General features: G+C 39.7%; 1 protein-coding gene across 1 annotated transcript in view; it reads left to right on the top strand.

Moving 5' to 3' along the window:
• The first annotated feature begins 4772 nt into the window (after positions 1–4772).
• gab2 (GRB2-associated binding protein 2) overlaps positions 4773–14944 on the top strand; it is a 68381-nt gene continuing 58209 nt past the window's right edge. Inside the window, exon 1 of the mRNA XM_079885381.1 lies at positions 4773–5158. Within this exon, the coding sequence (XP_079741507.1) occupies positions 5087–5158 (72 nt within the window). The 5' untranslated portion in view covers positions 4773–5086. The remainder of the gene's footprint in view (positions 5159–14944) is intronic.

The following is a 14944-nucleotide window of genomic DNA, read 5'->3' as shown; positions in this document are numbered from 1 at the left end:
GGAAGAAAGAAACATAATATGATGTCAGATGGTTTTAAAAAGGGATTTAATGTGTGTTCCATCTTTTGGATAAATTTCACTGCCACCTGATGGACAAAAAAAGAAGCAATTAATGTGTGTAGAGGTCACATCATAAATTCCAAGCAAGAATTGAAATCCTGACAGGTCAAGAAGAGCCCTAAATACTGAATATATGATACAGTAAGATGGCTTTCATAGGATATAACGTGAGATATCAAAGGATGAGAAATAATGCAGATCAAAAACAATTTTCTAAACTAGAAGTGGTAAATAAAGAGAAAAAAAGTCAAACCTTCTTGCCATCCGCCAAACGAGTGCCTTCATAGACGGCACCAAATCCACCTTGCCCCAGCTTACGGCCAATTGCATATCGGCAGCAAATGTCGTCAGTTCAAAGACGATGTTTAGTGGTACTTTGCAGATATTGTGAGATTATTGTTGGGGACTGTGGCAGAAACTCACCCTCAGGTCTCATGTTCACTTGGTTGCGGTCCAGCTGTATCGTCAGAGGAGACCTTTCACCTGCTGTCAGACGGACTGGAGCGTCGTGGACTTGAGTTTGAAGCTCTTCTTGCACCAGAGGCTCAGCAGCGGGAAGGACTTCAGGATCATCGACAGGAGGTTCCTCCAGATCAATGACCTCTACAGATCTAGAGATGGACTGTATAGACTTCTGATCTAAAGAGGAGAATATCAGCACAAGAAGTTAGCTAGCAGTCCATTAACTGGTAAAAGAAAATACTGATTATTGGAAACAGCTATTCTTTGATATCAAGTGATTTGAAGTGATTGATTTTTAAAGTGCAATGTATAATATTACAAATTTGTACACTTTTGAGGTTTCTTAATTTATTTATTATAGAGAGAAAGTTAAAAGGTCTGTTTAAAACCATCAATTAGGGGGCAGAAAAGTTCCCGTTACTCACGGTCACTCATTTAGGTATAAAATGTGAAGTGAGTTTTTCATGTAGGCTATTAAACATATATTCTCATAACATGTTTGTCATTTACCGTCAGTACTTCTCCTGGATGTTTCCTTCTCTTGATCCTTCATCATCTCACCCTGATCTGAGCTCTTGTTTTCGGTGGATTCTTTCTTCTGTCTGAAAGAGAGACTCTTAAAGAAGCTCACTTTCTTCTCCTTCCTCTTCAGAAGAGAGATGGGAAGCTGGTCTCCCTCTCCCTCAGGCTTCTTCTCGTCAGGCCGATGAGGAAGATGTTTCTCTGCCGTGCTGCTGCTGCTGCTGCTGGGGTTTGAGGGTTTGCAGTCACGGTGATGGAGGTCTCAGTAAATAAGTACATGTGGAAAGTTACATGGCTTTAATAATGTACTCGGTTACTAACGTAACCTCGGTTCCCTGAGATAAGGGAACGAGTACTGCGTCTTGCTAGACGCTAGGGGAAACTCCTTTCTCCGAAATACTGAAGCCTTTATAAAATAACGCAGTGCTTACTGCACAGCCATAACAGTGCTGAGGCTTTACTCACATGCTATTGGCTGGTCAGTGGGAACTGCGAGAACCAATCGGTGCGAAGCCCGCCAAACTGAGCGCAAAGCCCGTTAGAATGGGCGGGGCATACTTATAAAAGATGCTCGAATTACCATGTTTTATCGACTGAAGCGACGATCGCTAGTCGTTTGTGGCCGTCTGCGCAGTACTCGTTCCCTTATCTCAGGGTCGGGAACCGAGGTTACGTTAGTAACCGAGTACGTTCCCTTTCGAATAGTCAGGACCATTGATAGGACCCAGAAGGGCACCGTTGGGGGTTTAGCCTCCTGGCTCCCTTCAGAAAGTGGACAATCATGTTGTTCCTGCCCACCGACTGGCCAGCCATCGGTACGTGAAAAACTGCGATGACTGCCACATAGACTTTAAACGTGGATGGAGAACGGCCTGCATCCAACAGATCTTGAAGAAATGAGAGTATCTGCGATACCTCACACAAGACTAGGTCCTGGTTTCTGGCTGCGCACCAGGTAGAGAACACAGACCACTTAAGAACATAGAGAGGCGCCTGGTAGACGGAGCTCTAGCTTCGCTGATAGTCCTCAGGACGCTCGCTGGGAGTCCCCATTCCCCAGGGGACACCTGGCCCCTGGACAGCATGTCTGCACCCTGGTTCAGTCTGCCTGGCACGTGCACTGCTCTTAGAGAGCACAGGTTGTCGTACGCCCCTGGATGAGATCTCTGGCCAGTTTGTACAGCCGCCTCGACCTGAGCCCACCTTGTCGGTTAATGTAGGAGACCACTGTCGTGTTGTCCGTACAGACCAGGACGTGGTGACCCGAGAGACGTGGTAGGAAGGTCTTGAGGGCTACCACTACTGTGATCATTTCCAGGCAGTTGATGTGCAACCGTGTCTCCGTGCTTGACCATGAGCCGAAGGCCGGTTCGCCCTCGCACAGAGCACCCCAACCCCAGTTGGAGGCATTCGTGGTGACCACCATTTGTCTCGAGACTGTCTTCAAGCTCATGTCGACCAGGGAGCCAGGGCTCTGATACAGCCATGGCCCACTCTGAAGGAAAGACTGCCAGAGCACCCCGCTTGGGGAGGAACCCGAGGTTTCAGCCAGTAATGCAGGGGGCGCATGTGCAGCATACCCAGCGGGAGTACTGATGAAGCTGAGGCCATAAGACCTAGCATCCTCTGAAACGTTCTGAGGGATCTGTTGGTTCCCGTTCTGAACGAGCATGCGAGCCGCTGGATAGTCAGCGAGCACTTGTCTGGGTCGAAGAGACAGCATGACAGCTTGCGGGATCACGGGCGATTGAGTGCGCTGATCAGGCAGGCCGTTGGCTCGCTACTGGATCAAGGCCGGCTGCTGGCTCGCTCACTGTTCCGCTGCAGGCTCTACTTGACTCTGCGAGAAGGCGTTGGCTTCGAGTTGAGAGGATCAGCAAGGTCTGAAGATCGTCGCTTCAGTTGATTAAACCTGAATCTATGGCAATTTGAGCGTCTTTTATAGGCATGCCCCGCCCATTCTGGCGGGCTTCGCACCGATTGGTTCGCGCAGTTGCCCCGCTCTGCCATTAGTTTGTGCAGTTCCCACTGACCAGCCAATCGCGTGTGAGTAAAGCCTCAGCACTTATGGCTGTGCAGTAAGCACTGCCTTATTTTATAAAGGCTTCAGTATTTTGGAGAAGACATAGTACGACTGACCGTTCGAAAGGGAACACGCGCGGCATTCTAAAAGTCACTGTGACGACATATCTAGTTCATGTGGCTGAGGAATTTAAAAAACAACATCAGAAAAATGTGTAATATTATATCATCCATATGATTATAGAATCACATTTTAATCTTATTTCTGCAGAATTGGCCTACATAAAAAATACTTTGAACACTACTGCTTTGACCCACAAAAATCTCATAAAACAACAAAAACTAAAAAAAATTATTCTATACATGTAACAGTTCAGGGCTGCCAACTCTCACGCATTGAGCGTGAGACTCACGCAATTGACACTTTTCACACGCTCTCACGCCACACATCCATTTTCTCACGCACAGAAAAATTGCGGAGCAAAGAGGTACTTTTAATATTAAACTAATTCTCAGCTCTTAGATTCCGTCAATTTTATTACGAAATCCAGACAAAAATACGTTTGGCGCTTGTAAATGTGACGTGACAGATCGCTGAGCGCCTCAGTTCAAGTGCACGTGAACCGATCATCTGTTACTTTTTTATTTAAAGATGCAGTACAACTTACCGAAAGACTTTCGGCGAAAGTATACATAATATCGACCAATTAGTGTTTTTTAACCACGGAAAGAGGTCAGTATAACAGCAGTATAACAACAATTATGTCACATAACGTTACATTTACCTCAGGAAAGCCATTTAATGACCATAGCATGTTAATTGAATAGAAAAAAATAGCTAGAGAGGAGATTTTGCTGAGCACTATATGACATATTTATTATATTTGTACTTATGTCATTAAATAATTGTTATTATAACAAAAACTGCATTATATTTAATTTAATTTGTTATTTTTAACCTTTAATAATACCAGCAGATTGATTTGTTTACTAGTCGAATGTGCACAAGCATTTCCGCTCACCTGAGGTTGTCAAACCACTGCAGTGAATATTTGTCATTGATTCATTTATGAGGACATTATGTAAAGAAAAACAAAGCTATATTGGCTACTCAACATTTCCACCCCTATTGACCGTATTATTTAATGAAGCAATGAGTCATAGACTGTTTAAAGACACGTTCCCTTTGTGAAAACGTAATCCATATTTAAATATGTAATATAATCATAGGTTATTTACCTAGCATGAAGCGCGTGTATAGCTGATAGTAGCAAGATCCTGCATGACGTATATCTGTCCACTAGATGGCGTGTTTCTCAAACTAATTCATACTCGGTAAAGTTCGTGACGGCTGTTTCTAATCCTGGGAAAACACTCAGTGCCATCTGCTGATGCACGTTTAATAACATTAGACATATCCCTTTAAGTAAATTTGATTTTTTGACAGATGCTTTCAAACTTTATATAGACTTAAAAGTGCACAAAAGTGTGCAATCTAGTACTATAAACTAACCAGCCTACAAAAGTGTGCAATCTAGTACTATAAACTAACCAGCCTATATGTGTGAGCCGGCATCGGCACAGTGAACTCCACTCTTGTGGTTCATTGTCTCTCTTCATCCCTACAGTGTGTGTGTGTGTGTGTGTGTGTGTGAGAGAGAGAGAGAGAGAGAGAGAGAGAGAGAGAGAGAGAGTCCCGTCCCTTCAGTTCAGTGGGCGTGGTGTGCGTGTGTGTGAGTGGGAAAACAAACAGCAGACAAACAACAGTACTTCCTACATATTCGTACTACTCGAGCGTTATCTCGCGTCAAGCGTCTCTCTCGCGCGTAGTGTTTACAGTGAGTCCGGCTGAGCTCAGAGGACGCGCGTCCCATCATCACTAAATGACGCGCCGCAGCGCTGCAGATTTACATCCACTCCACAGTTCGACACGCGTTCAACATAGATGGACCCGCATCATCTGAGGACTTCAGAGTGATAATACTGTTGTGCTTGTGTTTTTCCCTTTTCTTTTTGTAAAATGAGCGGAGGGGAAATCATCTGTCAGGGATGGTTGAGAAAGTCGCCACCCGAGAAGAAGCTGCGGAGATATGTAAGTGTTTGCGGAGCTATGTTCTTATGTCAGAATGTTGTGCTTTATATTATGTAGGCTACATTAACAGTGATGCAGAAAACTTAACTTTTATTAACCAACTCTCTGATTGCAATCTATTCGTCCTCATGAAATAAATATCAATGGTGAACATTAGTTAACAAGTCAACAAAATGCACTTCACTGTGTTTTTATGACAGTTTTGTTGGTAAACAAAATAATCCTTAGATGGTTTGCTGGTCTTAGCTGGTTTAGGCTGGACTAGGTGGTCGAATTGCTTGGTTAAGCATGCATTTAACTGGTCGGACAGCTATCAAGTTTCAAAAACCCATTTAAAACCTACAAAAACAGACTGGTCCAAGGTTATTTTTTTTATTATTATTATTATTTTTTTACTTTTTTTTTTTTAGTAGATGAAGCTGATATTTATGATCATCTGAATATCATATTTAATAGAGCAGGGTGTAATAATAAAGCAGGGTCTCTGATTGCCACTATATTGTTATATAGTCATATAATGATGACATTTGAGATTTTGACATTTGTTCACAGTTAATAAAATCAAAATGCGGCCAACTGATATTGATTATTAATGCAGATTATGATTTCAATATCTGGAGCAGGGCAGCAGATATAAAGTTGATTTATACATTACACAAAGGTGCAGTCAGTAAATTATTGGTAATGGTACACAAAGAAAATAAATTATCAGCATTTCACCACTTCTAAAACAAAAAAAGGAAGCCTTCTATGGCGTGCAGCGCCTGCTCGTAAGTCGTGGGTGATGCCATGTCATGCAATTGACAAAATGTTTTCCTTTCAGTCAGTACTCATGGTTTACAAAGCATAACATTAATGTCAAGTATAAGATGAAAAGGAACAAAACAAAAGTGTGGTATGAAACTGCAGCAGTTAGTAAACATAGCAATTGCTAAACAGACTAAACTTCATGCATCCAGACCAATAGGTGGCAGTGTAGTCCAAAACACTTTGAGACGAATCTAGCTATCTGAACGTTAACAAAATTTACTGAGTGCATTTTTTAATGATGACGAGTGAAACACAAAATTGCTAAAAATCGAATAAATACTTATTTTACACAACATCAGTACATTAAAAGTATTGAAACCAAAATGCGCAGTCATTACATTTCAGAATTGACACAAGTAGGAACTAACTGCTATTTATTGGTCATGCTGACATGTTTAGTTGCCGTTGCTGATAATAGACCAGCATACTGTATATCAGTCAGGACTTGATTATTTGCCAATGCATATCATTTCAAATTGGCCAAATATTAACCGGCCTGGGCTGTGTTTCCCAAAAGCATCGTAAGCCTATCGTAAGTCGATCGTAGAACCACTTCCACAAATGGTCTCTATGATCCACTTAGGCTCATGATGCTTTGGGGAAACGCAGCCCTGGTCAATGTAGTCTTTATTGTTGTCCTTAGCAGGTGCAGCCTGTTTTGCACTAGCATCTGTCTTGTAAAACATACAACCACACACATTTATTATTTCGGATGACCACCAATAATACCTGCTTTATAATAAGATTATGACTAATATAATCTGGACTTAATTGAACTAAAGAAGCTGAGCACAATGGGGTTTGAAGACACCACGGAGACACCGTCTGTCTCCTAATTCTGTTTTGGACAGCTGTCTACGCAACTGTTCCTATTAAAAGGGCAGAAACTGTTTACTGCCCCTCTTTCATCTGATGTTAGTTTGCTAGAAGCCAGTTGCTGGATTACTGTAAACTGGAGACCTTGGACCGTTGGACATGTGGAGGCCTTACATCTTTCTTTGGTGCCTGAACGTTGGGGACTGTTGCTTTCCGGTTTGCCAGAGCAGATAATGCGTCCCGCACAAAAGCTGGGACGGCCTACGGTTTAAGATCTCATAAATACAGCTGTCTCATGTTTATCTACAGTGTTGCATTACAGGACTTCTCCATCCTCCTACCTAACTTTGCCATGATGTCATCTCATTCTCCCGCTCTCTCTTTCTCCTTCCTTCTCTCTCGGTTTCATTGGGAGAGCCCGTATCTGCATGTCCTCAGATGCACACATGCTAGGTCATTTCCTCATTGTCTTCCACATAAAGCAGCCCTGTCTTATGTGGAGCTGTACAGGAACTGCTCATGTCAAAATAAGTGGGCAGCTGGGGCTGGGAAGAGGAAAAGCAGACACATGTTTACCTTATAAGTGAAGGTTACTCCTTGAATAAAAAAAAAAAAAACACTGTTAAAGGAATAGCTCGCTCAAAAATTCAACATAGGCTCATTGAAAAAACTCCAAAAAATAACATGTACGTACAATACACTGCAGTTTCCTGCTGAAATGAACACTGGCTACAGTTAGGCCCTGTTTACACCTGGTATTAAGATGCGTTTTGGACGATGGGGTCACAAGTAGACGAAGGGGACACATTCTCGTTTACACCTGGTGTTTTAATCCGTCTCTTTTGTCCACTTTCAACCACTTCTGCCCTGATGTCTTCGAGGGGAGGGTCTATGGGTGGATAAATATATGGGCTTTTTCAGATCTTTCGATCTAATGGATGAAATAAGCTTGTGTATTTTACACATGAACATGCCGGAGATGACAGAAGAACATACGGAGAGCAGCAGCTTTGGTTTCTGCTCTGACAGACGCAAGACCAGCCGAACACAGTGAGTGGGTGAAATCAGGAATGATGAGAGAACATTGTGCTTGGTGCGTTTTTTTGTCTTCTAACCAAACTTAGATCTTCAGTTGACAAAGTTTAAATCTCGTCTGGCTAGTGCGTATCCCATTATGTTTACTTATCAGGTCAGTAGATGGAGATCAGGCGGTCTTTTGTGGCTGTTCGAACACATTCGATCACATGAGCGTTTACACTACTAAAGCAATCTGGTCTAATGCGTTTTCGACTACCTCTGGAAGTGGACAAGCTCAAAACGTTTTAGACCGCGTTTACACCTGTATTTAGTGTCGTCCACTTGTGATCCGATCGTCCGAAACACATCTTTATTCCAGATGTATACAGGGCCTAAAACACCTACAACATTTATTCATTTTCATACAAATTAATATTACTGGGGCAGAATATCTATTAATAAAGACATATTTTTGCACGGTTTCTTGCACAATAGTATGTTATGATCTCAAAGCACTTTTTCCATAGCGAATTATTTGTAAACTAATACATTTTGACACCAGCTCCATATGTATACACTTGGTATTTCAGATGTAGTAAACTTGCTCAGTAGCTCACCTGGTACAGCGTTTGCGATCTAGAGTCAGGACACTCTGTGAAAGAGCCCAAACACTTGTAGAAGCAAGCTAAAGTGGCACGGTTGCATCAGCAATTGCATTTTTATCTGGTGTTTGCTTTTGTTAACATTAGCGGTTAGGTTTAGTGTAGGTACTTCCACTATACTTCCACAATACAACAAACAGATTCACGGTCATCTGTTTCGGCTAACACTTCAGGTAAATGCACTTTTAGCGCCACCTCACTGGACATTTCAGTGTCGTGCAAGAAGCTACATAATATCATTTTGCATAAATGTTGCCACAGGTACGTATTTCCAATGAACCTGGGTTGCAAACATGATTATTTTTCAGAATAATTGGTAAGAATGTGAAATATTTGATGGTGCTTTATTGATGTTTTTTTCTGTTGTTGTTTATCAAGAGTTGCGTAACCATCTAAAAAATATTTCTATTTTTGTCTTTAATAAAAATTAACAGCAAACAAGTTTGCCGCAACATGACGGTTAGTAAATAATGACACTTTTGGCTGAACTATTTCTTTTTGTCCACGAGCTGGACATCATGTTCTTGAGGTCTTGCATCCAAAAATGTTCTGTCCACATAGCAAAAGGCCAAAAAAGCCAGACATGGACATTCTGTAGACATTCTCCAATCAGCTGGACAGGGAAAAGCCTGTGCCAAAAGGACTAATTCTCCCATCTAAAAAAAAAAAAAATTCCTTCCACTTAAAGATGCATGTGCTGGACAATGACAGCCATTAAGGGCACTGAATTGCTATCATCTGACATTACTGACATCCTCATGTAGAGAGATATTTTAAGCAGCTGAGTATTTCAGCATTCCTCTTGTAAGGTGTTTTTTTTAGGAGAAAAAGAACTGGACAGTTAGAGCTGGCGGTTAATGATTGATTGGTTTAAAGTCTTCCACATGCTTTTGGATTGATGAAGAGTTCAACTCATATCATTTGTCGCTGGCTTATACGTTCCTTGGGTTCTTTTGAATCCACAAGGCAAAATGCATTACAAAGGGAATTTGACTAATGCATTTGCAATAGTGATTGTGATGTTTTATGGAAAGCTTAGTATTTCCTTATTCCGTTCTTTTAGATTTTTCTTGCTTTTCCATTCTTCAAACTGGTTTACCTCAGTTTCAAATAAAGATTCTGTTTTCATAGTAAAAAAAACAAGCTTTCCATGCGTTCTGTGCAAGTTCAGCTGTCCTTAAAGTGGAACAGGTAAATACACGCTTTAGAGGGTATCTCCTTAACGTCAATCCTGTCATGTAAATAGTATGCAAATACACATGGCAAACACCCTGGGCAGTTACAGCCTACTAGCAACAGTTGAAAACTGATGTAGTAAGTTTGCTGATAGCTTTTATGACCTTTTTGGCAGAGCAACCTATGTGTTTTTTATGATATTTTTCTTCATTTAATTTTTTATCAAAGTATGTATTTGCAATAAAAGTATGACTGAGATAATGATATCTCTGTTTATATATCTGGAGAACGCGATACTGGTGCTTGCATTAGAGAGAGCATGAAAGCAAATGAGTTAATGAACAGCAATATCAGTCTCAGCTCCTTTTTTTCTCTTTTATCAGATGGAACATTCCGTATTTTATGATCCTAAATAGCCTCCTAATTCATGATGGGAATACTGCATACCAAGTGAATCTCATGAAAACATGTCCAGGTCATATTTAACCACAAAATCAATAGGAAAAAAATAAATAAAATTTAACCACAAAAAAGAAAAATAATATTTTGCATTCTGACATTCATTTCAATTGACAATTAATTTGCAGTGTCAGGACTTTTTAATTCTTTCTTTTTTAAATTAAATATAATATAGAGTGCGTGTACATGTAATCAGATTCCAAAATTGTAGTACTTTTAATTAGATTATATTACATTTTAAAATGCTCATAATCAGATTACATTGACTTTTTTATGGATTACATCATTAAATATTATTCACAAAATGGCAGTAAATTATTCATAATTTACTGATTCTTTTTACTCTTTTAAAATTTCCTTTATATTGTGTGTCATGCTGTTTAGCTTTGATTGTATTCACAATGTAGAATGGCCATGTAAATGTCATGTACAAACTAAAGCATCTCTCATTTAAACCATGTATGAGATGAATAATTAAGTTACTAAACACTGCTGATATATAGCTGTGAAACACTGTCTTTATCATATGCAGTGACCTTCACTAATTATTGATCAGGAATAAAAGTCTGGACAAAAATATTTCAAACCTGGAAAACTTGACCTAAAATATTTACTTTTAGATTTTAAATGTGTTAGGTCAAACGTAATCTAAAAGTAATTAAAAAGTAGTCAGAATACATTATTTAGATTATTTTACTAACTACAATTTTCCTCATGTAATTTGAAATCAGTAACAGACTACAATTTGTAATCTTCCCAGCACTGAATATACATAAAAGTATTGTTGTACCATGATTTTTTAAGTATAAATGATTATTTATTTAATTAAAATTTTCATTCTTTTCAATACAGAAATGAGATCAAAGTATCCTAATATAATCCAAAAAAATAGACCTAATTTTCAAAACACTAGGTTTTTAGGTGAAATATGCCTCGGACATGTACGTACTTGACAGTACTTTTTGTGATATTCGCCCACGTATATTTAATATGTAAGATTGTCCCACTTGCCTGTCTAACCTGTGAAGCTGTGCCAAAGGCTATGTCACTACTGACTACAATAAAACTGAAGGTCGGAAATGGACAATTCTGGCATTTCCCACCACAGCTTCTCATTTCCTTTTCCTACAACTGCCATTGGCTTCCTCTGTGTCCGCTCTCATTTGAATCTGTGGATCATTCGTAGCCATTAAAAGCACCTGAGCAGAAAGAGGTGAGAGTATCTCAACTGCTTGTGTAACATGAGCGTTTCGGCTGCTATAGCAGTAGTTGGTACCACCCATTCTCCTGGTCCTGATCTGACATCATCTCCCAAACATGTCTGTTTGCATAATCCATCGCTACATTCCTGCATGATCATATCAGGGGAAGGTGACTGCAGTGCGCTCTCTCCCTACTCCAAACGTCGTCTGGAAAGTGTACTTCATGTGCATTTGAGGTTGTTTGTGTGTCTGGGTGGGGGTCAGCTGCCGCCTGTGCTGTTGTTTTGCAGAGGAGCGCTGGGAAGTCCTTGCCCTACGAGGTCAGCGGCGAACACCTCCCAGTTCCTGCTTTGACGGACAAACCAACGCTCAAACAGGCATTCTCCTTGTTCTACATCATCTGACACACATTGGATTTGCTCTCAATACCCAAATTGCAGACAGCTGGATGTCCTTTTGAGTGCTGGGAGACGCTCAGCTCAATCCTCTCGGGATGAGTTAATGAGCCTGTATAGATTACTATTCCATGCCTGGGACTTCAGCAATACTCAGTTTCCTCAGCTAGTGGTGCTTTCTAGAGATTTGAACAAACCTTAAAGGAATATTTCAGGATTTGCACAACTTAATAGACAGCATGTAAGGCATAATGTTGATCACCAATACAAACATGTATTTCCAGTTTTCTTTAAACAAAATCAAAAATATTGGTTGCAGCGAGACACTTGCATTGCAAGTGAATGGGGCCAATCCTTAAAGGGATAGTTCACCCAGATCTGAAAAAAAATGCTGTCATCATGTTCTCCTTCGGAACACAAATTAGGATATTTTTTATGTAATCTGAGAGTTTCTGTCCCTTCATTGAAAGTCTATTCACCCAAAACTCTTGATTAATACAGAGATCTTAAAATGAATCCATATAAATAGAGCAGTTTAATCCCAAGTTCATTGGCTTCAAGCAAGCATGCTTGAGCTTCGCTTTATCAAATTTGAGTGCTTTATGTACATTCGCTGATCAATGTCTCTTCAGAAGACTTGGATTAAACCACTCAATTCATACGGATTTATTTTACGATCTCTTTATGAACATATTGAAGCATTAGAGTTTCAATGGAGGGAGAGAAAGCTCTCAGAATTCATTACAAATATTTTCGTTTGTGAATGAAAGTCTTACGGGTTCGGAACGACATGAGGGTGAGTAATTGATGACAGAAATGTAATTTTTGTGACCCTTTAAATGTTGTAAATACTCAATGGGGCAGTAGTATAGCCACAAGATGTAAAGTTTAGTTTGAAAATCACTCACTAAACATTTTATCACATTTTAAAAGTTAGATCTCATTTTAATAATTTGTTGCTGTGATAACACAACGCTGTAAATCCTTAAACTTAAAATAAGCTGTGTTTCCATCCAAAGGTGTGAATTTAACTTATGCACAAAATTGGAATACCGCATAAAACATTTGCGGATAAAGCACAGTTTCCATCCCATGTGTTCAAGAGAATAAAATCATCACTTCCGGAAGTTGGTGCAAAAGATCTGTAGTAAAAATAGAAATTGCTACAATCAGGGAAGCCACTATTTTACTCCATCATAAATGACTTAACGAAACGAAATAAACGCTGTCATGTTATCTTGCGTTTGGATTCTGTTGTTTGGGAATGTAATCATGTGAGACGCTTCTGGGAAGGAAAGGAATTAAACCAAATCATTCTGATTACAGATTTTAGCTCGGGCGTTTCAGAATGATCAAGCCAACATTTGAGATGCTGTGCAATGTGATTGGTCCGCTGGTTAGTCCATTTATCCAATCACATCCACCGCTGCGGAAAAGTCATGTGAGTTTTTTTTGTTGCGCATCGAGTTTCCATCGTAGTTCATGCGCATGTCTTCTTTAAAAAAAAAAAAATAAGATTTATATTTGGTGTTTTTGCCTTTATTATGATCAGATTGTATAGACAGGAAGTGAAGTGGGAGAGAGGGGGACGAGATTCGAACTCGGGTCGCCCGAAGAGCAACGGCGCTATATGTCGGCGCCAACAATGCGCATGTCTTCTTATTGGATAAAAACACCCACCTCAAATTATGTTTTTTAATTTTATGTGCATCTTGCTGTTTCCATCCAGCATTTTTTTTACGCAATATCCCAAAATGCACATAAAAATAGGAGGACGAAAACATATCTAGTGATGATATTAACAGTTTTAACAGAAGAATTAATGCACAGGCTTTTATAAAATTGTAAGCTTCACATTACTGCTTTTAACCCTCCAAATATTGGCCCCATTGACTTCCATTGTAAGTGTCTCAGCGCAACCTTGACTTTTGCTCTTTTAAAAGTAAACATGGATTGAGTCAAAATAATTTTGGGGGGTGAGCACAAATTCTTTTTGACCCAAAATATTTTTGAATAAGTATTGAACTTGAAAGTTTTCGCAACATTTCTGCTACGAACAGAAAAATCTGAAATGAAGAGAAAAATACATTTACATTGAGGAAAGAACCCAGGACCAGTGCCCATATCTATATCATTCATATCATAACACCTGCTGGGCGATAAAACAGTAGGATGACGATTGTTTCCTTCATGTCGCTAGCTTACTTGGTTTGAGATATAAATTACATAATTTATCCACAATGGTTTATGGCTTCCTTTATTTAAGCCTCTTATTTGACACACTTTTTCTGACCTCTCTTTAGCCAGGAAATTACAGTCGAGATGGAGGATCTTTATATAGTAAATAGCCTGGCCTTCAGCATGTCCTGTGGAGCTAGAGCTACCTGTTTGTGTTATAAGCTGAAAGCTCAACAGCAGCAGTAGCATGTTCCAGACTTCCTCTGATGGCACCTACAGGAAATGTTCAGCCCGGGGTCTCATGAGGAGGGGAAATGAGTGGGACGTGTTTGGGGGTTCTTGTCTGCTGTTTTTTAGAGTACTAAATTAAAGTGTGTTTTCATCATAGGAAATCGAATTCCACTGATAGTGATCTTCTGACTCAAATAAGTTTGAGTCCCTTTTATTATATGTGACCCTGGACCACAAAACCAGTCACATGGGTCAGTTTTTCGAAATTGAGATTTATACATCATCTGAAAGCTGATAAATAAGCTTTCCATTGATGTATGGTTTGTTAGGATAGGACAATATTTGGCCGAATCTGAGGGTGCAATAAAATCGAAACATTGAGAAAATCTACTTTAAAGTTGTCTGTTTAAGTTTGCGATTGTGCTGCATTTACTCACAAAAATACATTTTTATATATTTACGATAGATCATGAGATCATGATCATGGAACATGATCTTTACTTAATATCCTAATGATTTTTAGCATAAAAGAAAAATCAATAATTTTGACCCATACAATGTATTGTTGGCTATTGCCACAAATATACCCGTTCGACTTGTGACTGCTTTTGTGATCCAGGGTCACATATATAAAGTGCCTTTTATTATATACTGTATATATGTCAAATTGGGGCTTGAAGAAGTTCGAACCCAAGAGAACTCGATGCCAAAATAAGGTCTTTTCTCACTGTCTCTCAAAACCTCTATTGTGTCTTGCTGCCTTTTTTAGAAGCTAATTTACGACTGGGTGACATTAATTTAAGTCTTAGGCATGTGTCTGTAGTCTTCCAAATTTGCAAA

The sequence above is a fragment of the Squalius cephalus genome, assembly GCF_949319135.1.
Source record: "Squalius cephalus genome assembly, chromosome: 11".
Taxonomy (NCBI): domain Eukaryota; kingdom Metazoa; phylum Chordata; class Actinopteri; order Cypriniformes; family Leuciscidae; genus Squalius; species Squalius cephalus.
The sequence above is the reverse complement of the archived record's forward strand: the minus strand, read 5'-3'. Positions and strand labels throughout refer to the sequence as shown.